Below are 22,567 nucleotides of genomic sequence, written 5' to 3' on the forward strand. Positions count from 1 at the left end.
TTCTAACGGTTTGGGGTTATAGTGCTGCTCCAGCTTCATTAAAATCTCTTTAAGCATTGTGTCCTTTGGCTCGTCAGGCAAAAGCAGATTTACAAGGGCGTCATACAATGCCGGACTTGCCTCCGATAAGAAGATCGTTCTCTTATGTTCCAACACAGCCTGGTTCTGGCCTGCATTGTCTGGAACTTCGATTATGTTATTTGCAGTGAAATACATTTCTAGCCGATCCACATAGGCTTTAAAACGTTCCCGGTCGTGTCTATATTCCCCCAAATGTTCCAATACACCTGCCATTTTAATCTCTAGCTGTTCACACCATGTGCTGTATTTTACCTCGGATTTTGTAGCTTTTTTCCAAAGACAGAAACTTCAAAAGTCTCTCTGTCGGCTGGCTGAATCCTTCACCAACAAAATTTAAGCTTTAATCATCCGAAAAATCCCATCTCGCCGCCAAATGTGATAGCTTCACAGAACACAGCACACACAGCTTCCTACATGGCAGGCAGCTCTCTCGGAAGCCTCCGGAAATCTGCCTGGTTCTGTTTATTATTAACTATGCAGTTGCAGTACACAATGCGTCCACATCCACAGTGTGGAGCTACAAACATTACACGCATACAGACATTACTCAAGTATATCCCTCCTTAAATAAGGAGACCAAAACTGTACGCAGTACTCGAGGTGTGGTCTCGCCAGTACCCTGTACAGTTGTAGCGGGACTTCTCTGCTTTGCAATAAAGGCCAACATTCCATTTGCCTTCCTGATTATTTGCTGTTCCTGCATACTAACTTTTTGTGTTTCATGTACAAGGACCCCCATCTCCCTCTGTACTGCAGCATTTTGTAATCTCTCTCCATTTAAATAATAATTTGCTTTTTTATTTTTCCTACCAAAGTGGATAACCTCACACTTTCCCACATTATACTCCATCTGCCAAATGTTTGCCCACTCATTTAGCCTGTCTATATCCCTTTGCAGATTTGTTGTGTGCTCCTCACAATTTGCTTTCCCACCCACCTTTGTATCATAGGGCAGTTAAGAGTCAATCACATTGATGTGGGATTGGCATCGCATATCGGCCAGACTGGGTAAAAACGGCAGGTTTCCTTCCTTAAAGGCCATTAATGAACCGGTGGGTTTTCAAGACAACCCTTTACTGGTACCAGCTTTTTATTTCCAGATTTTATTTTAAACTAAATTCAAGTCTCAAACTTCCATGGTGGTATTTGAACTCACAGTCTCCAGATTATTTGTCCATACTAGAAACATAACCATGGCAGTACGTTCACATTGTTTGGACCACCGCCCCATGTGCTCCTCAATTTGGTGGCTGTGTTTTTCCTTTGTTTCCCCCCACCCCCACCCAATTGTATTGGAACCAATAATTGGTGTGCCAGTACTAACAAGTGTTCATCGGACAACGATTTTCTAATTCCATTTGCGTGCAGTTCACTAATCTCCATGTCTTTCACGTCATGCACAGTTCATTTATTGGTGAAATGATGTCATCCAATTGATCTCAGATCCTGGACCAATTGGTCCAGATTAGCATGTAAAATGTGCAAGGTGTGAAATGCATTGGGATTACCTAGCAGCAAATCAATGGGGATTAGGAGATTGCTGTTAATTGACATCATTTGGACTCAGAACACCAAACATTATGATTGGTATAGCAGGCATTGCTTTTCTGCCACTTAACAGCTTCCTGCCACTTAATGGTTAGATGAAAAATCAATTGAGATTGCGAGGTGTTGAGTGACAGCTATTACTGTTAAAAGATAAGCAGTACATGCGAACACAGAGACTAAGCAGAATAAACCTCATCTAAATGATACTCTTTTTTAAACACATCATCATTTTAGCACTGTTTTTATACATTACTTCAAAAACCCATCACACAGTGCACTTTCTCAATGGGCAATCAGGGCACCATTCTCAATGAGTTTAAAGCAGCAAGTTTTGGGGAAAATTCCCAGTGATAACTTCGAATTATTTTTGCTTTGCTTTATTTCTCCCCATTCATAAATCTGTTGAACCCATTTCGGAGCACGACCAATAAATTACGTTATTTATCTTCACTAGGGATTGTAACGGAAAATTATTGGTTTGCAAAGATTATCTACACTTGAAGACAATCTATTTGTATTAATTGAGGTACCGTTACAACTGGTCATACAGAATTTCTACAGTGGTTCTACCAGTCTCCCACCGTAATTCCAATAGGAGACCAGTAGGACCCACTTCCTAACTACACTAGCAGACCAGTAGGACCCACAGGCAAATAGCATAAATGACTGGCTATAGGAGACTGGCAGAACCCCTTGGGGAATATCAGGACGCACATCTGTTCGATGGTTCTGTCGAGTAATACAAGCATTCCTTACCTGGAGCTTGGGCAGGGAAATGGCTGCTGGGATGATTTAACATTCTTATTTGCATGCCATATGCCTCCTGTTTGTGCTCTAAATTGACTACACTGGAAGGAAATTGCCCCGAGCAAGCTGGCAAGTAGAATCTTGCTGCATGTGCATATAATGAATGCAACTAATATATATCACCACAGAGGAGATGAAAGGAAAATAATGCAAATTTGAAATAACATTTTGAGATTTGAAATAAAATTTGGACTGCACAGCAAATCAGTCGCCATCTTTAAAGAGAAAAGAATGGGTTTGGATGAAGGGTCTTTAAGGTGAAGCATTAACATTTGTTCTGTTTTCAGATATTTATGACAGTACTGTGTGTTTCCAGCATTTTCCGTTTTTATTTTAGAGTGCTGCGCAATAAGCGGCATTCAATAAAACTCTTCCTGGTGTAGTCAGTGTATTTTTGCTGTTGTTTGTTAGTAATACCTGTTTCTCTTTGCTTGCAGTCCTTCTTGTACCTTGCCTGGTACATGACTATGTCGGTTCTGGGACATTATAACAACTTTTTCTTTGCTGCCCATTTGCTGGATATTGCAATGGGATTTAAAACTTTACGGACTATCCTGTCATCAGTGACACACAACGGCAAACAGGTACCAGAATTTGGGCATGTGGCTTTTTAAATATAAAATTGCACCTACAAATTAATAGCAAGGTGCAAAAACCCTGCATGACATGATTGAAAAGGTTGGTGCATCTGTTTTCTACCAACATGCGTGCGATTACTTTTTTAAACTTAAAGTGCAAAGCACAAAGATCTATCTGTTCTCTTTTAAAAGCACACATTTTACAAACTACAAACTAAGAGAGATGACTTAATAATAAATATGGCCAAAGAAAATTGGAGGAATAAAACAATCACTGAATTGGAGATGCAGCAATGATTGTAAAGCTGAAACACATTTCCTCAAATTGTCTTTTTTAAGATGAATGCATAGTAGTTCACTAAAAACACAAGTCTCAGTTTTTTATCTAATAGATAGCCGCTGATTAGTTCTTAATGATCTAACAATTTTATTCCCCCTTTATGCCTGTGTAGCTGGTGTTAACTGTGGGCTTATTGGCTGTTGTGGTGTATCTATACACTGTGGTAGCCTTTAATTTCTTCCGCAAATTCTACAACAAAAGTGAAGATGGAGACACGCCAGACATGAAGTGTGATGATATGCTCACGGTAAGTTTTTGATTAAGCTGACCTGTTAAGTCTGACTCATTTGTGTTAGATTTTGTTTTTAAACCATACTAATACATCTGAATCTGTAAATGAATCGTGGCTCCAAGGAGCTGATTGTATGAATGCACACTTCCGACATGGTCTCAGCCCCAGCCCATGATTTTCCATCGGACGGAAACTCGGGGGTAATGTGCTCATGATTTCCTGAGACGCATTCTTGATGGGCAAGGCTTTAAGTCAAGAGTGCAAATTTGTAAAATCAACCAATTCTTGCTTAACTGTGTTTGCAGTCTGTCTCACTCATTTTGATCATCAATCTCTCTCTTAGTTTACCCGATGAAGCAAAATGATACATTAAGGATCAAAGATACACGCTAGTACAAGCGTTTTGCTGCTATTGTAACTTTTGTAAAAGATCTGAATGTGTTAATATATGTACTCGTATATATTTTTAATGTAAACGCAATGTGCCTTCTCATGAAAGTGTTGCTTCTAATTTTTTTTTGCAAACAAACTCTTGATATTCTACTCCAGCTGGCCCCACCGTATTCTGTGCTCCAACAATTTTTAACGCAGCACATATAATGTGTGCAGTCCCGTGGGTTGCTTTAGTTTATGCTGTTTCTTTGGGCCTTCTGCTGATGTTCTGGTGAGTGAGCAAGGGAACTTCCATGGACGTGCCCCCCTGCAGGGTTACACTTGATGGGTTACCCTTACCACAAGGACATTTTAGGGATGTATTAGTGAAGAACAGTTAGTTGACATCAATGTTGTCATCAACACAACGCATAACAATTCAACTATAAGCGCATGAAAAGCCTACAAGTATTTTGAAAATGAACTTTTCGGAGTTAAAAAAAAATATAGAATTTTGGTTTAGGTGAACTTTATGTGAGGTTTTTGTTCAAAATGATTTGTTGATTTAGTACTTGATAATTTGAAATGCAAACAAATGACAAAGTATTTAGAGAACGCATCCCAAAAAAGAGAAGCAAGATCACCTGATGCTGTCACTTAAGTCTAGCCTTGTTTGAGCTGTGATTTTTGTTGCAGTGCTATATGTTCCATATGTACGTGGGTGTCCGAGCTGGTGGAGGCATTGGCGACGAGATTGAAGACCCTGCTGGGGATGAATATGAAATCTATCGAATCATCTTTGACATCACCTTCTTTTTCTTTGTAATTGTCATCCTGTTGGCCATCATTCAAGGTATGGAGGTTTGTGTCAAAGAATATTTTAGCTGCTTAGTAGTGATAATATTCTGACTGTTTTTCACCAATATTATCCATGAATATTTTCACCAGCGCAAATGCATTTCTGTAAATGGTACTCTGCTGGACCATGCATCAGGTAGTGATTTTCAAAGAACTGCTGGAGGAAAGCGAATAGTACTTCTCCAGACCTTGAATAACTAGTGTCCTGACCACATGATGTATCAGCAGTGAAATAGAAAAGTGGTGTCCAGCCAACACTTAATGATGATAACCATCCTAATTATAAGAACATAAAAACAAAAGAAATAGGAGCAGGAGTAGGCCATAGGGCCTTTGAGCCTGCTCCGCTATTCAATAAGATCATGGCTGATCTGATCATGGACTCAGCTCCACTTCCCTGCCTGCTCCCCATAACCCCTTATCCCCTTATCGTTTAAGAAACTGACTATTTCTGTCTTAAATGTATTCAATGTCCCAGCTTCCACAGCTTTCTGAGGCAGCAAATTCTATAGATTCACAACCCTCTGAGAGAAGAAATTTCTCCTCATCTCAGTTCTAAATGGGTGGCCCCTTATTCTAAGATCATGCTCTCTAGTTCTAGTCTCCCCCACCAGGATAAACAGCCTCTCTGCATTCACCTTGTCAAGCTCCCTCATAATCATATACATTCGATAAGATCACCTCTTATTTTTCTGAATTCCAATGAGTAGAGGCCCAACCTACTCAACTTTTCCTCATAAGTCAACCCCCTCATCCCCGGAATCAACCTTGTGAACCTTCTCTGAACTGCCTCCAAAGCAAGTATATGGTTTCGTAAATATGGAAACCAAAATTGCATGCAGTATTCTAATACCTCACCAATACCCTGTACAGCTGTAACAAGACTTCCCTGCTTTTATACTCCATCCCCTTTGCAATAAAGGCCAAGATACCATTGGCCTTCCTGATCACTTGCTGTACCTGCATACTATCCTTCTGCGTTTCATGCACAAGTACCCCCAGGTCCCGCTGTACTGCAGCACTTTGCAATCTTTCTCCATTTAAATAATAACTTTTCTTTGATTTTTTTCTGCCAAAGTTCATGACCTCACACTTTCCAACATTATACTCCATCTGCCAAATGTTTTCCCACTCACTTAGCCTGTCTATGTCCTTTTGCAGCTTTTTTATGTCCTCCTCACACATTGCTTTTCCTCCCATCTTTGTAGCGTCAGCAAACTTGGCTATCTTACACTTGGTCCTTTCATCCAAGTCGTTAATATACACTGAGCAATATTGAAAGAAAGAAAGACTGACTTATGTGCATTCAGGGCACACTAGTTATCTTATTTTTTATTAAATTATGCTGCACTATGAATATTTGGCATAGTTCATTGCTGCTGTACTCCCACATCAAGTTTATAGTGACACTGTGAGGCATAATACAAAATTAAATTTATGCTCTGAAAGCTTGTAATGAATCTCGCTTGACAGCTCAATGAGTAAAGGTACTTTTTAATGTTGTATTAAACCAAAAGGATCAGGTTCGATCCTTGATCTATGCTTAGTTAGCTAACTTCAGCTGGCATGGAACTTTACAATTGGTCTCAAGTGCCTGTGGGCAAGGGAGAAGAAAGATCAGCCACAAGCTTTGCTGCCGATTGCTATCTTTAGATTCCTTCTGGAAAATTGGGTGTGTGGACAATGGGTGACGATGTAATTGGACTTGGTTTAACCTCCCCGCATGCTTAAATATCATGGAAACAGCCACCGTGAAGAAGGTCCTTGAGTAAGTTAGTGCAAGTTGCTGAAGTTTTTAGGCTGCCACTAACTTTTGGGGTGCCTCTTCTGGTGGTACAGTCAGTCTCCCGCTTCAGCACCCTCTTGGTGGTGAAGATCCCACCTGTTGATATGGCAACTGGGAGCCCCCACCCCGACCCTCTTAAAGCAGATTCAAGAAAGTCCAGCCCAACATGTCTTGCACTGTTTTGGACAACATATGACCAACAAAGAACTTAATCAGAGGCACGGTGATGATTTTGGTTCTGTCATAGCATTGAATTTTTTTTAGGGTTATTTAAAATTGATAAAGATTACATGGTTTCATTGTGAATGTAACTCCTGTAACAAAAACTGACAGCTAAGCCTTTTGGTGCACGGTGTACCAGGAACCGAAGCTCCTGAAAAAGTTACTATTGTAACAATAATACTCTTTCAATAACTTGCACGTTACAAAAGCAATTGGACTAGGATAGTTGTTTTCAAAAAACCACACTGGACAATCAAGGACTCAGTTTGGATCAAGTATCCTCTTCACTTTGTGTATAATTTATGGAATCTCTACCCTACAAATGTTCAGGTTGTATCTTACTCTGAAGCTTGGATTTTCATATCAGGTCCGCCTGCTCAGATAATTGGGCAGATGCCAGCCCTGTTTTGTGCCTGCCCCGTTTTCAGCCATCAGTTCTGTAGATTGCACCCACCCGTGCTTGGACAGGACCACTCAAAGGAGGTGTGAATTAAATCATGCGCCCCATTTGTGATTATTTGTACTGCGTTTGAGCTGCTTCCTGTTTTTGCCTGTATAAAACAACTGTTCAGTGTGGCCAGATACCACAGAGATGGTAGAGAGCCAAGGATCAATACTGACAGTATCAGCTTATTTCTGACTTTCAATGGTTTTGCTGCTAAGTATTTAATCTAACATCTGTCTTTGTGCTATTTCCCATGGGGCTGGCGTCTTTCCAATTACCATTTCAGATAGACTGCAATGGGAACAACCTTATGTCTTTGTTTTTGTGGAAAGAGTAGAGGGATGCCAGGCTAGACAGGCAGCACCGGAATGTACAGGCAGAGGTGCTTCTGCCTGCATTTGACTGAGCAATAGTGCCTGCAGAGTTTACACTTTACAAAGGAAGTCATCACTTGTTGCCACTGGATCTACAGCCCGCCTGCACCACAGGCACTGCATCTAACTTTTATGCTATGGGATCATTCCAGGGATATTAGTAAAATGAGCCAATGCATTAAGCAAGACACAGATGTATTGCATGTTAATTTTATCTCCTTCACCACGAACAATCTGTGGCAGCATGACAGGGCTCTAAAGTTTTACAGAGGGGCAGGATTACTGAACATCCAAGGGGTCATAGATTCCACCTGTACAGCCCTATGTGCTCAATGCAGTTACTTCCTCCAGCAGGAAAGGGTTCTACTCTCTCAATGTGCAACGTGTCTGCAATCTGCTGCACCATATTTTGCAAGTGAAAACTCACTTCTGTAGGAGCTGCCACAGTGCCTTTACTTTTAAAAAGTGATCTCATTCTTGTTTTTTATTCAGGTCTGATTATTGATGCTTTTGGTGAACTAAGAGATCAGCAGGAGCAAGTTAAAGAAGACATGGAGGTAAGAGCTTTAACATATGGAATCACAATACCAGGAATGAAATACTGAGCATTTGACTCGGAAAAAACATCTATTTTATCTATAGAGACAACTGGGGCTGAGTTCCTTGAGTCCTTGCATTCTTACACTTATTTCAAGATCAGAATCTCAAAATGTCAAAATGGTATTACAAGGCTATTTTCCGAGTTAACACTGCTGGTGGTCAAGCTCATCTCCCACTGAATACAATGGAAATCACAGGGGTCTGGCCTCAATTTTACATCCACTAAAATCAATGGCCCTTACGAGTGCAGCTCAAGCTACTTGCCTTTCACAGGAAGTATCTATAAATTCCTAATAGATGAGAGAGGGTAAATAGAGAAAGATTATTTCCACTGATGGTGAATCGGTAACACCGGACATAAATTTAGGATAAGTACTGGAAGCACCATGGGGGAAAGGGAAAAGATTTTTTTTCCATGTAAAGTATTATTAGAATAAGAATTGATTTAGCAAAGGATATGAGGAAAGGCCAGGGAATGGTACCAAGTCGAAATCTCTTTCAGAGAGCCACAACAGGTGAAGTGAACCTAGTGGTCTCTCTCTGTGCTAGAACATTCTATGATAATAAAGCCCTGAAATTCTGTTGAGGATTTCTCTGGAATTCAGGACCGTAGCAATAATTCTATATTTTTTTTAATTTAAAGAAAAAAAAGGAGTTATATGTGATTTTGTCACAGTGCCATCACGTACCAGTCATGTGGGAGTGGATTTGCAGCTTTCCACCTGGGCATATGGTGTTGTGGATCAACCGTTCATTAGCAAAATGATTTTCATCGCCATTGATTCCAGTCGTGAGTGACAATCCACAACGGCAGTTTTATGCCCAGGCGACAATTTGAAAATATAATTCTGGATGCTGTATTTTATTCTAAATTATGCTATGATCAAAAAGGTTTGAAAAGCACTTTGTTCTAAAAAAATAAATAAATAAATACAGTCATGTATTTGGACAAGGAGCAGTGAAAAAGTCCCAAGAAATAATTTTTTACAAATGTCAAAAAATATGTTCCATGGGAATTACATTCATCAGGTTCACTTCATTGGACAAATAATTTGAGATCAATTTAATTTCAGATATGTAAATATCTCAATCTCCTATTCATACTTTCCCACAGTTTAGAATGGAATATGTGACTATTCAGAGGGAATTCAGGAATACTTATAAAGATTGAGCTACAGTATGAGTGGACAAAACACAGCCCCATCTCCCAAGACTCATGCCCACCCCACCAACTCATTGTACTGCTCAGATAATATTGATTTGTAAGCTACTGTGCCAGTCTTCCTTATTTTCCTTTTCTGTTCTTTCCAGACCAAATGCTTCATTTGTGGAATTGGCAATGATTACTTCGACACAGTACCCCATGGCTTTGAAACTCACACACTGCAGGAGCACAATTTGGCAAATTACCTGTAAGTACTAGCATTTCCTGCTACTCAATCACACCACAGACAGACCTGCATGCCCGGATTTTTAATCAGCTACGTGGCCGCAAAAAAATTAAGAAAATAAACAGCCCTAGTCAGCGGGGCATTTTTCAAAGAAGAATGAAAGCTGCCAAAGAAAACAATCCCCCATACATAATGTTGAGTTCCATCAAACGTCCTTTTATGGACAGAAGCCATCGGCATCATTGAGCTTCACTAACTGCTGCTGAACCTGCAGATGGAGGCAGTTCACTGGCAAAGCAAGTCACTGGAGCTATAAACTTGCAAATAAAAGTTTGAGCCGGGAAGTGATTACAAAATATAAACACACAGATATATAATCGATATTAGTCAAATGATTTATGTCATCTAATTTGGGCTCCCATCAAATTGCAGCATTTAACCAGGGGGCTGAGGCTTGTTGCTCCGTGAAGCTTCTAATTAATTTATAATTGCAAGAGTGGAGTGAAGTGGTGGAACGGTCTGCCATTTCAGCAGTGAATACCGGACCCGATGAAGACATCCAGTTGGGCGTCAGAGGTGCTGGGTTGAACTTCAGCACACACAGATGGGGTGGGTTGGGTTCGGGTCAGTTTTTAAAATCTGAACCCCAACCCCAACCCGCCCACTTATGGGTTTTATAGAGGCGGGACAAGGGGCAAGCAGCCAGCCCGCTCCCAGGAGGCGGATTGGCAATTTAAATATTTTAATGAGGCTGGCAGACTCTGATTTAACCTGCCTTTCAGGTTTTACAGAGGGCGGCTGGGTTTCCCAGGCCTCAGGAAACCCGGCAGCTGACGTGAAGTGAGGACAACTTCGGGGAAAAGCTAAGTGCCTATTCAGCACTGCTTGTGGGCCAGAAGAAGCAGGAGTTCTTCACCCCCGGCTCCCCAAGCTCCCCTCTATCGAACCCTCTCGGGGTCAGATACTCCCTGGGTTCGGGGATCGGACCCATCCCACTACTTGCTTGTTTCCTATCCGAAACACCACCCATCCCCTCCGCCTACATAACCTGTCTGTTAATATCCAGACCGCTAAATTTCGGGTGAGACGTTAAACTGAGGCCCCGTCAGCCCTCTCAGGTGGACATAATAGATTCCATGGCACTATTCAAAGTAGAGCAGGGACGGTCTCCCCGGTATCCTGGCCAATGTTTATCCTTCAACCAACATAACAAAAAGAGATTATCTGGTCATTATCATATTACTGCCGCGTTTCCAACAATGACTACACTTCCAAGAACTCCATTGGCTGTAAAGTACTTTGGGACGTCTGAGGTCATGAAAGGTGCTATATAAATTGCAAAACTTTAATATGATTCAATGCAGCTTGTAAACCTTTGCAGATACTGGTCAAACCTCAGTAATAGATGCAATGACCAGGCACATAGATATCCTATATCGATATATAAGCACACTATTGAATGAGTTTGTGGAGTAGGGGAATGCAGAGAAAGTAAGATCTCATTGCAGAGGTGCCAAGTCTGGTCTGTTATTTATCTGATCCTGTTCTCTCCTTTTACAATGAAGTGACTGGACACCTGATTGGGATGACCATCTTCTGAGACTGGAGCCCCAATTTTAACCCCCATCTCACCTGATACGGATGGGGTATCTTAAACGATAAGGAGTTATGGGGAGCACGCAGGGAAGTGGAGCTGAGTCCCATAATCAGATCAGCCATGATCTTATTGAATGGTGGAGCAAGCTCGAGGGGCCGTATGGCCTACTTCTGTTCCTATTTCTTATGTTCTTATGGGTGCAAGGAGGGTTAAAACAGGGGCTGTGTACCTACTTCCCCATTCACACCATACCCACCGCCAATGTAACTCCCGTGTTTCGGGACGCATCGCAGGCACTCGCCACAGGCCATCTATGGTTCTTTGTAATATGGTTTTACAAAAATGAAAAACATGCTAATGCTAACTAAAGGAAAGCTGAAATGTCGCTGACTGAATGTTGTGAGATCCTATTGTGATTTCATCCTGATAAAATAATAGTTAGATGAATGGCAGGAGGCCATCATAGAGGAATTTCTAAAATGGAATCGATATTGTTGAAATAATTAAGTGCCATGAGGAACTTTTGCTTTAGAGAAAGCTACCTGGTCTTTGGGTCATGAATAAACAGAGTAATCAAACCATTTCAGTAAGGGTTGCACTCATCTTCCTGAGGGAGGTTTTCAACAGGATAGCTATAAAAAAATTAAACCAACAGAATATTACATCTATCAGATTTTCTCTGTCTAGAACATTCCTTGTTTCCAATGAGTTTCTATCTCTCTGAAACTTATAATATTGGATATAGTTTGTCCAGAATTCTCCTTCTGTCCAAAAGCCCTTTTCCATTGTAACTTTACAGCAGCATTTTACAATAGTCCTGTAGCATCCTAGATATAGTAACAAGCTGAGAGGAAGAGAGAGATTCCGATTTCTGATTGTGGTCCCTTGAAATAATTTAAATATTTAAATATAAATGGTACCACTGGATAACAGAGAGAAATAAAGAGATTGCAATGAGAGATAGTGTATGAAAACCATTTGGAAAAAGAAGAAAAATAGAAGACCAACAGAAAGCTAGAGAAATGAAAAGAGTGGGAGATATACAAAGAGAATGTTACAGGAAGAGGGAGATACTTCGTCCATGTGCTATTAACACAGGTTCTAGGGGTCCGTTTCAAGGCATCCATCAAATCTTCAGATTGTTTCTAAAATGATTTCACTTGACTTCCTATTGCCTTATATTCAATGATCACTGGGAGTATTACTGTCGATATCTTGGTTCCCCAGAACCAATTATCTTCCTGTGGACAGGTGCGGGGTTTAAAGGATTAACAATCGCCTGTCAAGGACGAAGCTCTCAGATAGATTTTAGTGTGTGTAGAGAGAAGGGCTGAAGAAGTCCGTTTGTGCAGAGGCAGCCTGCTGTAGTAATTATTTACGACTTTCACACCGCCCACATAAGGTGTTAGAATGGGTTCATAGACCTGAATCCATCTTTAACAGAAAACCACACAGATGCACTATCTCCCAGAGAAATGTTATTTAACCACTAACACATAGATTAAATAAGAAACAACTGAACCTGTCCTGGAGTTTTCGAGTGCCCAGTGGCCAAAACCACGATCACTTGAACTCTGTTGAAATCTTTAGACATCTTCTCATTGTTAGACCAGAATACGTTTATCCTGGATGACTGCAGTAAATAATGAGGTATTGCTCAGTTCTTATGTTTTTTTTGTTCAAAACTTATCTCGTAGCTCTCACATGTACACGTCAATGATTGACTCATTCAAACATGGTTTTTCCCTTTGTTGTTCATTGTTGGTTCATAGTTTAGTGGGGTTACTTCACCATGCGTGCCACTTGTTGCAGTTTAATGAGGGTCTTATCCCAAGACAGCGCTGGTCGGTTCCGCTGGTTCCATCGCAACTCCAGATTTGTCCTTGGCTACAATTTTTTTTTGTCTGAGTAATGTCTGGTAAAAATGTTCCTCCATATTCTAGTGAGTGGGCAACAGTTTGGCAGGTGGAGTATAATATTGGAAAGTGTGCAGTCATGCATTTTGGCAGAAAAAAATCAAAGTGCAAGTTATTATTTAAATGGAGAAAGATTGCAAAGTGCCGCAGTACAGCGGGACCTGGGTGTTATATGTGCATGTTTGTTTGTTGTGTGAAGTCTGTAACACTGTTATGTAACACTGAATGTAGCTTACCCTGTACACACCTTACTTGTACACCAGAGGGTGCTGCTGCTGGAGATCTTCGGGTTACCTGCACACTGCAGGTAACCCAGTATAAAAGAGAGCTCACAGCTTGGTATCCACACTCGAGGAGCTGCAAATAAAGGACTACAGTCTACACAGTTTAAGTATCATACTCTGCCTTGTGGAGTCATTATTAAAGGTGCCTACATACACCCCACTGGGGTTACTTGTGCATGAAACACAAAAGGATAGTATGCAAGTACAACAAGTGATCAGGAAGGCCAATGGTATCTTGGCATTTATTGCAAAGGTGATGGAGTATAAAAGCAGGGAAGATGCAGTATAATGTGGATAAATATGAGGTTATCTACTTTGGTGGCAAAAACACGAAGGCAGAATATTATCTGAATGGTGGCAGATTAGGAAAAGGGGAGGTGCAATGAGACCTGGGTGACATGGTACATCAGTCATTGAAAGTTGGCATACAGGTACAGCAGGCGGTGAAGAAGGCTAATGGCATGTTGGCCTTCATAGCTAGGGGATTTGAGTGTAGGAGCAGGGAGGTCTTACTGCAGTTGTACAGGGCCTTGGTGAGGCCTCACCTGGAATATTGTGTTCAGTTTTGGTCTCCTAATCTGAGGAAGGACGTTCTTGCTATTGAGGGAGTACAGCGAAGGTTCACCAAACTGATTCCCGGGATGGCAGGACTGACATATGAGGAGGGACTGAATCGACTGGGCCTGTATTCACTGGAATTTAAAAGGATGAGGGGGGATCTCATAGAAACATATAAGATTCTGATGGGACTGGACAGGCTAGATGTAGGAAGAATGTTGCCGATGTTGGGGAAGTCCAGAACCAGGGGACACAGTCTTAGGGTAAGGTGTAGGCCATTTAGGACTGAGATGAGGGGAAACTTCTTCACTGAGAGAGTTGTTAACCTGTGGAATTCCCTACCACAGAGAGTTGTTGATGCCATTCATTGGATATATTCAAGAGGGAATTAGATATGGCCCTTACGTCTCAAAGGATCAAGCCGTAAGAGAGAAAGCAGGAAAGGGGTACTGAGGTGAATGATCAGCCATGATCTTATTGAATGGTGGTGCAGGCTCGAAGGGCCGAATGGCCTACTCCTGCACCTATTTTCTATGATTCTATGTTACAGCTATACAAGGTATTGGTGAGGCCACACCTAGAATAATGCATGCAGTTTTGGTTTCCATATTTACGAAAGGATATACTTGTATACTTGCTATGGAGGCTGTTCAGAGAAGGTTCACTAGATTGATTCCGGAGATGAGGGGGTTGACTTATGAGGAAAGGTTGAGTAGGTTGGGCCTCTACTCATTGGAGTTCAGAAGAATGAGAGATGATCTTATTGAAACATATAAGATTATGAGGGGGCTTGACAAGGTGGATGCAGAGAGGATGTTTCCACTGATGGGGGAGACTAGAACTAGAGGGCATGATCTTAGAATAAGGGGCCGCCCATTTAAAACAGAGATGAGGAGGAGTTTCTTCTCTCTGAGGGTTGTAAATCTGTGGAATTCGCTGCTTCAGAGAGCTGTGGAAGCTGGGACATTGAATAAATTTAAGACAGAAATAGACAGTTTCTTGAGCGATAAGGGGTTATGGGGAGCGGGTGGGGAAGTGGAGCTGAGTCCATGATCAGATCAGCCATGATCTTATTGAATGGCGGAGCAGGCTCGAGGGGCCATATGGCCTACTCCTGTTCCTATTTCTTATGTTCTTATGTAATATTACCAATCTCAACTTGCATTTGAAAGTGGTGTAGCCATAATTAAAAGTTCTCTTTTGTATTAGAGTTATTCTTGTTGTCAGGGATGTTTAAAATTGATTATAGATTGTCCTTCACTGCTGCCTGTGTGGGTGAAGGACACAATGTTGCTCGTCCAGCCTTTGCCTTTCTGCATCCCATGACGCTGTGAGACAGCATGTTGCTCTTGTAATTGGTTTATTCTGAATGTGTCAGAGCGATATAAAGGGATCACCAAGTAACTTATTCTGACATGTGCTGTAACACAAAAGCAAAACACTGCGGATGCTGGGAACCTGAAATAAAAACAGAACATGTTGGAAATACTCAGCGGGTCCTGCAGCATCTGTGGAGAGAGAAACAGAGTTAATGTTTCAGGTCGATGAACCTTTGTCAGTACTGAAACGTTTATTCTGTTTCTCTCTCCACAGATGCTGCCTGACGTGCCATAATAGTTGTTTGTGTGCGTGCTTTTGCAACACATTTCATTTTAATTCTACACACTAGCCTAATGCCCATGAAATGATTTGCCAGTCAGCCCATGTAATGCGGTCAAGCTGCCTGGCTTTAAATCGGATTGCAATGTCAGGTTATTGATTTCGTGAGGACAGTTTGGCAGACATTGGAGTGTGATCTGATTGATCTCTCTGGAGATGCAGTCAATGTAAAGATATGCTTCATCTGAAATAATGGCATCACATTTCTTGATATTATAAATATTGATTCCAGGTTAAGTAAACGATCGGCTGTAAACATTAAACTATAATTTTCTGCTTTAATGCCGCAAACCGTCTCCCCAAATCGTCAGTCTTCTTTTTGCGTGATGTCGTTTAGTTCTGAAATATTAACATTGAACGTTTGGTTTGACTAGTTTGGTGTTTCAGCAAGTTTTCAGACGCGAGAAGTGGAATCCCAATTTTCATTATGAGACAACCATAAAGCATGGAGAATTAAATATATATTTATCTAATTGGGAAAGAAAATGTGATAGTTGTATGGTAGTTATCGACCATTTTAAAGTTGCAGATTACTAATAATGTGCCCAATTTATCTTAATAATATTGGTGTAGTTAAGTTTACAAAACGAGTGAATTTATCAGTTGATTGCTTGCCATATTTTCAGTAAATAAACACAACCATTAAAAATCCTGCCAAACATGTTAACACAACCTTTTGCTTTGCAAGTAAAACTTGTGAATTTTAGGAATTTGAAATCATACAGATGATAAATATGGTTAACTAACTATGCTGCAGATTCTCCCCAGTGTGTACATCCTGACCTTGACATGCCAGAATTCATCAAATATTATTTGGAAATAACTCTATCTAAACATAACGTCAGTTGTTTGGATCTAATGTTGCTGGAGATTTTGGTGCCAGAGATTTTGGGGAATGTCCCAGAACGATGGCTAAATAAATAATGGCTAAATAATAATATTTTGATGGTGTTTCTGGATCACACATGTCTATTTTATTGAGATATCTGGTGGGCTGGGGTGGGGTTTCTGGGCATTGTACCAGAATCATGTACCTGCTCTTTATAAATGGATTCATGATATTGTTATGTGAAGTACTGAGGGAGTCATTCTTCCAGGTGAACTGTGTGAAGGATTATACCATTTGTACTTGGTTGTACAAAAGGGATGGATCACCTTTCATAGAATCATAGAGCACAGAAGGAAGCCAATCTACCCATTGTGTCTGTGCTGGCTCTTTGTTTAATTGCATAACTAATTTTTAGACAGAAAAAAATAATTGTGGTGTGTTACAGGGGGTCTGTGGAAATTTTATAACACGGGAGGGGGTGGCCCCAGAAGCAGCAAGGTTGAGAACTCTTGCGCTATAACGCAAGAGATCAACTAATTATACACAAAAGAATGGAAAGGGGAGCAAAGTCTTACAAAGTACTGGAAAAGCTTAACCAATTTACAGCCGGTTAACAGTTACTGCCAGGAACCCGGCTTTTCTTTATTCAGAGTCAGATTCCCTTCATGGGCTCCCCGCACTATCTGGTATTTAAATGGAGAACAGAATTTATATAAGTGCTGCTTGTCATTTAAATAATGCAGGATTTTCCAGATTAATACAGGTCCCAATCTAGATTCACTAGATTGATTCCTGGGATTAGGGGGTTGTCCTATGATGAGACATTGTGTAGAATGGGCTTATACTCTCTGGAGTTTAGAAGAACGAGCGGTGATCTCATTGATTCTGAGGGGGATTGACAGGATAGATGTTGAGAGGTTGTTTCCTCTGGCTGGAGAGTCTAGAACTAGGGGGCATAGTCTCAAGATAAGTGGTCGGCCATTTAAGACAGAGATAAGGAGATATTTCTTCACTCAGAGGGTTGTGAGTCTTCTACCCCAGAGGGCTGTGGATGCTCAGTCGTTGAGTATATTCAAGGCTGAGCTAGATGGCATTTTGGACTCTAGGGGAATCAAGGGATATGGAGATTGGGTGGGAAAGTGGAGTTGAGGTCGAAGATCAGCCAAGATCTTATTGAATGACGGAGTAGACTTGGGGCCATATGGCCTACTCCTGCTCCTAATTCTTATATTCTTATCCTGCTTATACTTTCTCCACCTCTCTGTTCCCTCCAACCATCACACCCCAACCCACCCTGAGTGCTCGTGCCCCTTTTCTCCCTCACCACTCCCTCCTACTGCCTCTTGTCACTCCTGACCCTCCATGCCAAGTACCAGTGCCCTTCCTCACAGTGACCTCCTGCCATGCCTTATTTCTCGTGTCTCCGCACGCCAAGTACCGACACGTTTCCCATGGTTACTATTGCCCCAACTCCTTCCCAAGTTATCCCAGATCCCAACATCACACCCCAGCACCACCCCCTTAGTAGTGCTACAGTGTGGAACCCCACCTGCTGCTCCCACACCCCAAGGTGCCCACGTGACTTTTGCCAGACCATGGTACTCTGTTCCCATTGCTGCCCAAACACCAGTGCTACCCTCCAGCAGTGTGTCTTGGAAAGCAACATTGCCACATATTTTGTACAAGGGGAACTAAGAACTCCTTATGTAACTACAATAGCATATCACACAAAATGTAGAATGTGCCAGTCATCTTGGTTAATCCTTGCCACTGGACCAAGACCTAGCTCTGCCAAGCCCATGTGCTGGCTGGTGTGCAACGGCCATCACACGTTAAAAAAATCCACACACAGACATCTTCCACCCTTCAATATGTAGTTCGGGACCTGGAATGTCAGGTCCTTCATTGAAACACTTATGTGAACTCATCCCTTTTTGGTGTGGAAGCAAGTCATCCTCGATACGAGAGACCGACTAAGAAGAAGAAGATATATCAAATGCTGAGTGAAGCCTGTGTCATATAACGTCAATGCTGTTATAACACAGTTCTCACTGGAATAGTCCTGAACATCAGCAGTAACTATTAAAGCAGCATTTTTTCATTAGTATCGTGAAGATTCCATGGAAACTATTAAGAGTGTAAGCAGCACTTTACTAGAATGTTTGTGGTCATTTAAATCTGCTAATGAGAAGGAAGCAGAAGCTTGGGATTAACATTCGTTTACAAAAATATAATCAGCCATGATCTTATTGAATGGCGGAGCAGGCTCAAGGGGCCAAATGGCCTACTCCTGCTCCTATTTCTTATGTTCTTATGTTCTCATAAAGAAAATTGCAAACCAGTTTATTTTAATCACCTGTTATATATTAAATTTCTTAGCTGTGCCAGGGGAAAACAGGCAAGCAGTCATTTAAATTGATATCTCCCCCCAACGCAAGTGTATTTTCAAGACAATGCATTCATTTGGGAGGAGGGAATTCTTATTTCAGCTATCTGGACTACTTCATGGAATTGTTCACATGGCAGGTGTTATATTATGAATGCGTTTGAATATTCTACACACCATGGGGGAGATTTCCTGTTACTGCACCTGAACACAACATATGGAAGAAAATCAGACAGTAATTCAATTTATTGAATTATCTTTCACAATTTGTCATGCTGAGATTCTGAATTTCTAACACCTGGGTTGCTATACTAGCACCGCATCACTACACTACCATGTCATTGAGCATGTCGTGCAAAGTGTATCACCAATTTTTGTGTACTGTGTGATTTGACTGCCCACCCACCAAATGCTCACTTTTTTCTAAATATTATTCCCCTGCTGCACACCTAGAGAACCAGTGATGTGCTTTACTCGGTGACTTATTTTGTATTTTTCTCTTTTCTCTCTTGTACATCTCTCAGGGCTCCCAAGAGAGAAAATAAGTGACCTGTTCCTAGCTTTCCATTATGAGCATGTGTGCAAAAGTAGTTCAGTGTGAGCTTAACCTCTCCTTCCTGAAGAAGAAGTGACTGGTTTTCGTTCAGCAATAAAAGGGCCCAGTTCAGGGTCTCGCAGCATTGGCAACCATGGATGTTGGCCAACATGCATCCCAGCACTTTGTGCTGCAGCATTGTACAGTTCCAATGCATTGCGAATTCCTCCAATACTGTTCCCAAACAGCTGTTCTACAAATGCAACAACACTGGTAGTTTCTTGTTGTGACTTAAAAATAAATTGTGGCAGAAATAAAAAGTCAAGCGTTTTGTGTTGAGATAAAAGAGTTCTTTTATTCAATGTACATTTTTTTTTAAATTAAAGTTTTTGGGGCCGAAATTGCCCTCCGCCCAAATGGACACACTTACTGTTTTGTAAGTGTTCTGTCTGCCCCAATGCATGGGGCGGATAATCCGATGAAATTCAGAACTTAATATTTTTTTGCAGCGGGGCAGATGTGAGATCGTCAGAGGGACGGAAGCACGGGCGGGTCGGAACAGCCATCACTCCGAGTCATCAGCACCACACTGATGACGTCAGTGTCCCACCCCTACAGTTAAAGGGGAGGGTCGCTGCGAACTCTGCAGCCACTTTAGTGGCAAACACTGGGCCACCAGGGAGGGTTTCAGCTGGGCCAGCGGCCTGGTCCCCAAGAGGGGGAGGCTGGGCTGCCTGCTGGCCGGGAAGATGGCCAGGGTGGTCCCGGTCACCACTGCAAAAATAATGGAAGGCAATTTTCAAAATGTCGGCCTTTCCGCGCTGACCAAGTGGTGAGTCCTGACCGACCATGGCTCTTATAGAACGGGCCAATTTCATCCCCTTAGTCCTTTGCAAGCAAATTTCAGGGAGAAATAGAGTGATGAATCACATCGCAGACAACTATCTCGATTTTTAAAATTTATTTATTCGTTCATGGGATGTGGGTGTTGCCAACAAAGCCAATATTTATTGCCCATCCCTATTTGCCCTTGAGAAGAGCCGCTGTTCTTTTTATAGCATTATGACTGAGTGGATCCCTCAGCCATTTCAGAGGGCAGTTAAAAGTCAACCACATTACTGTAGATCTGGAATCACATATAGGCCAGACCGGGTAAGGATGGCAGATTTCCTTCCCTAAAGGCAGTAGTGAACCAGATGGGTTTCTATGACAATCCAGTAGTTTCACGGTCATCATTACTGATACTGGCTTTTTATTCCAGATTTATTTAATTAACTGAATTTAAATTTCCCAGCTGCCATGATGAGATTCAAACTCATGTCTCTTGGATCATTAGTTCAGTAATGAATTACTTTGGATTACTAGTCCAGTAACATAACCACTATACCACCGTTCCCGATCCTAACAGACCCTCACAACACAGAGGTGTGTAACACAAAGAATCAGCAGCCAAGCTATGAGATAGAAATTGCAGCTAATTATAGGAGAACTTCAGTGCTAACATACTGTGTGTTACCACAACCAATGCATTTTTTTTAAAGCCGACATCAATCAGGTTTCAGAGCAACATGAGTAATGAGTAATGTTTATTTAGATGCTGTCTTTATTCCCACAGGTTTTTCTTGATGTACCTTATCAATAAAGATGAAACAGAGCACACGGGACAGGTAAGACCCCACCATGTTCTAATAAGAGAATAAAAATGGCTGGCCTTAAGATGCAAAGCTACAAGATGTCCGTGGAATTTAGTTGACATTAAATAACACAAGAGAGAGTCCAAACCCAAAGAAAATGTTATATCCTCAGGACACACACATTGGCATCATTTTCTATATAATCTATACAGTCTAGCATTATTGAGTTCTCTGTTAGAGTTCATCTCTTCCTTGACTGTTGCCAAGCACTGCCAATTCCTCACATGACAGGAAGTGGCCGTATTTTGAAACTTCATGATACTAGATCGAGTTTAGAGTGGGGGTAATTGACAAAAAGAGAGGTTTTGCAAAGATACACTGTTCAATGCTTGGCTGATTTGGGGTAAAAGACATCAAATACATTTCCAGATGAATTAGGCATTCTTTTGTGTATTAAAAGACTTAGTCAGAGTCACTGCGGCAGATACAGTATTTACCCTGGTACCTCAAGTGACTGGTATCCTCAGTTGTCTATTTACACCGATATAAAAGCAAAATACTGCGGATGCTGAAATCTGGAATAAAAACAGAAAATGCTGGAAATCTCAGCAGGTCAGGCAGCATCTGTGGAGAGAAAGCAGAGTTAACGTTTCGGGTCGATGGCCCTTGGTCAGACTGACGAAGGGTCATCGACCCAAAATGTTAACTCTGCTTTCTCTCCACAGATACTGCCTGATCTGCTGAGATTTCCAGCATTTTCTGTTTTTATGTCTATTTACATCAGTAGCTTTAATGATTCTGTTGTCCTGTGTGTATAATTAAACCCCCCTACTAATCTTTCGTGCAAGCATTTACTGCAAGCTTGACACAGGACTGCATGGTTTATTGAGTGCAAAGAACCATGATGTGCAGTGGCATGTATAAGATAACACATTTGTGTTTATATGACAGGAGTCCTACGTGTGGAAAATGTATCAAGAACGCTGCTGGGAATTCTTTCCTGCCGGAGATTGCTTCCGCAAGCAGTATGAAGACCAGCTCAACTAAACAAAGGACTAAGCTGACCCACAAACATTGAAATACCTACAGATTTCCTCTTTGAATGCTTTCAAACCTTTCTTTGTATATAACCTGTTCAGTGTGCACTTGGAACACCGAAGCTATAGCTCACTGAGTTCGCTCTGTCAGCGCATCTGCTTTCAAATTGATGTAGAGAAACAAAAATATTGATTTCAAACTGTGTGCAGAGACGTTTTAAGACATTTCCTTCATCTTGTGAGCACATACGTGAAAAGATGATAAATTGCTCTCATCCTATACATTTATGTATTTCTTCATCCGGAATGGTATTGTATACTTTTTGATGTGCAGAGCGATCTGCTTATGGACACTGGGCTGTGATGAGGAAATAGTGCCTTACTATATGTGGGTTGAGCTATGCAAGAAGTTGTGTGCATGACCGTGTCACACTGTAAATCAATCTTTTGATGTACATGCTTCTGTCTGACTGCTGTGCGTCTCAGGAGAAGTGTAGG

The 22,567-nt window shown here is 41.4% G+C and overlaps 1 protein-coding gene across 1 annotated transcript in view; it reads left to right on the forward strand.

Annotated features, from left to right (window-relative positions):
- The window catches only part of ryr2a (ryanodine receptor 2a (cardiac)), a 924,147-nt gene extending 901,967 nt beyond the window's left edge, over window positions 1-22,180 (forward strand). Inside the window, exons 98-104 of the mRNA XM_070890953.1 lie at window positions 2,874-3,020; window positions 3,467-3,601; window positions 4,655-4,811; window positions 8,136-8,200; window positions 9,555-9,655; window positions 21,014-21,065; window positions 21,984-22,180. Coding sequence (XP_070747054.1) covers window positions 2,874-3,020; window positions 3,467-3,601; window positions 4,655-4,811; window positions 8,136-8,200; window positions 9,555-9,655; window positions 21,014-21,065; window positions 21,984-22,079 — 753 coding nt within the window. The 3' untranslated portion in view covers window positions 22,080-22,180. The remainder of the gene's footprint in view (window positions 1-2,873; window positions 3,021-3,466; window positions 3,602-4,654; window positions 4,812-8,135; window positions 8,201-9,554; window positions 9,656-21,013; window positions 21,066-21,983) is intronic.
- Window positions 22,181-22,567: the final 387 nt, after the last annotated feature.

This window comes from Pristiophorus japonicus, chromosome 9, assembly GCF_044704955.1.
Source record: "Pristiophorus japonicus isolate sPriJap1 chromosome 9, sPriJap1.hap1, whole genome shotgun sequence".
Classification (NCBI taxonomy): domain Eukaryota; kingdom Metazoa; phylum Chordata; class Chondrichthyes; family Pristiophoridae; genus Pristiophorus; species Pristiophorus japonicus.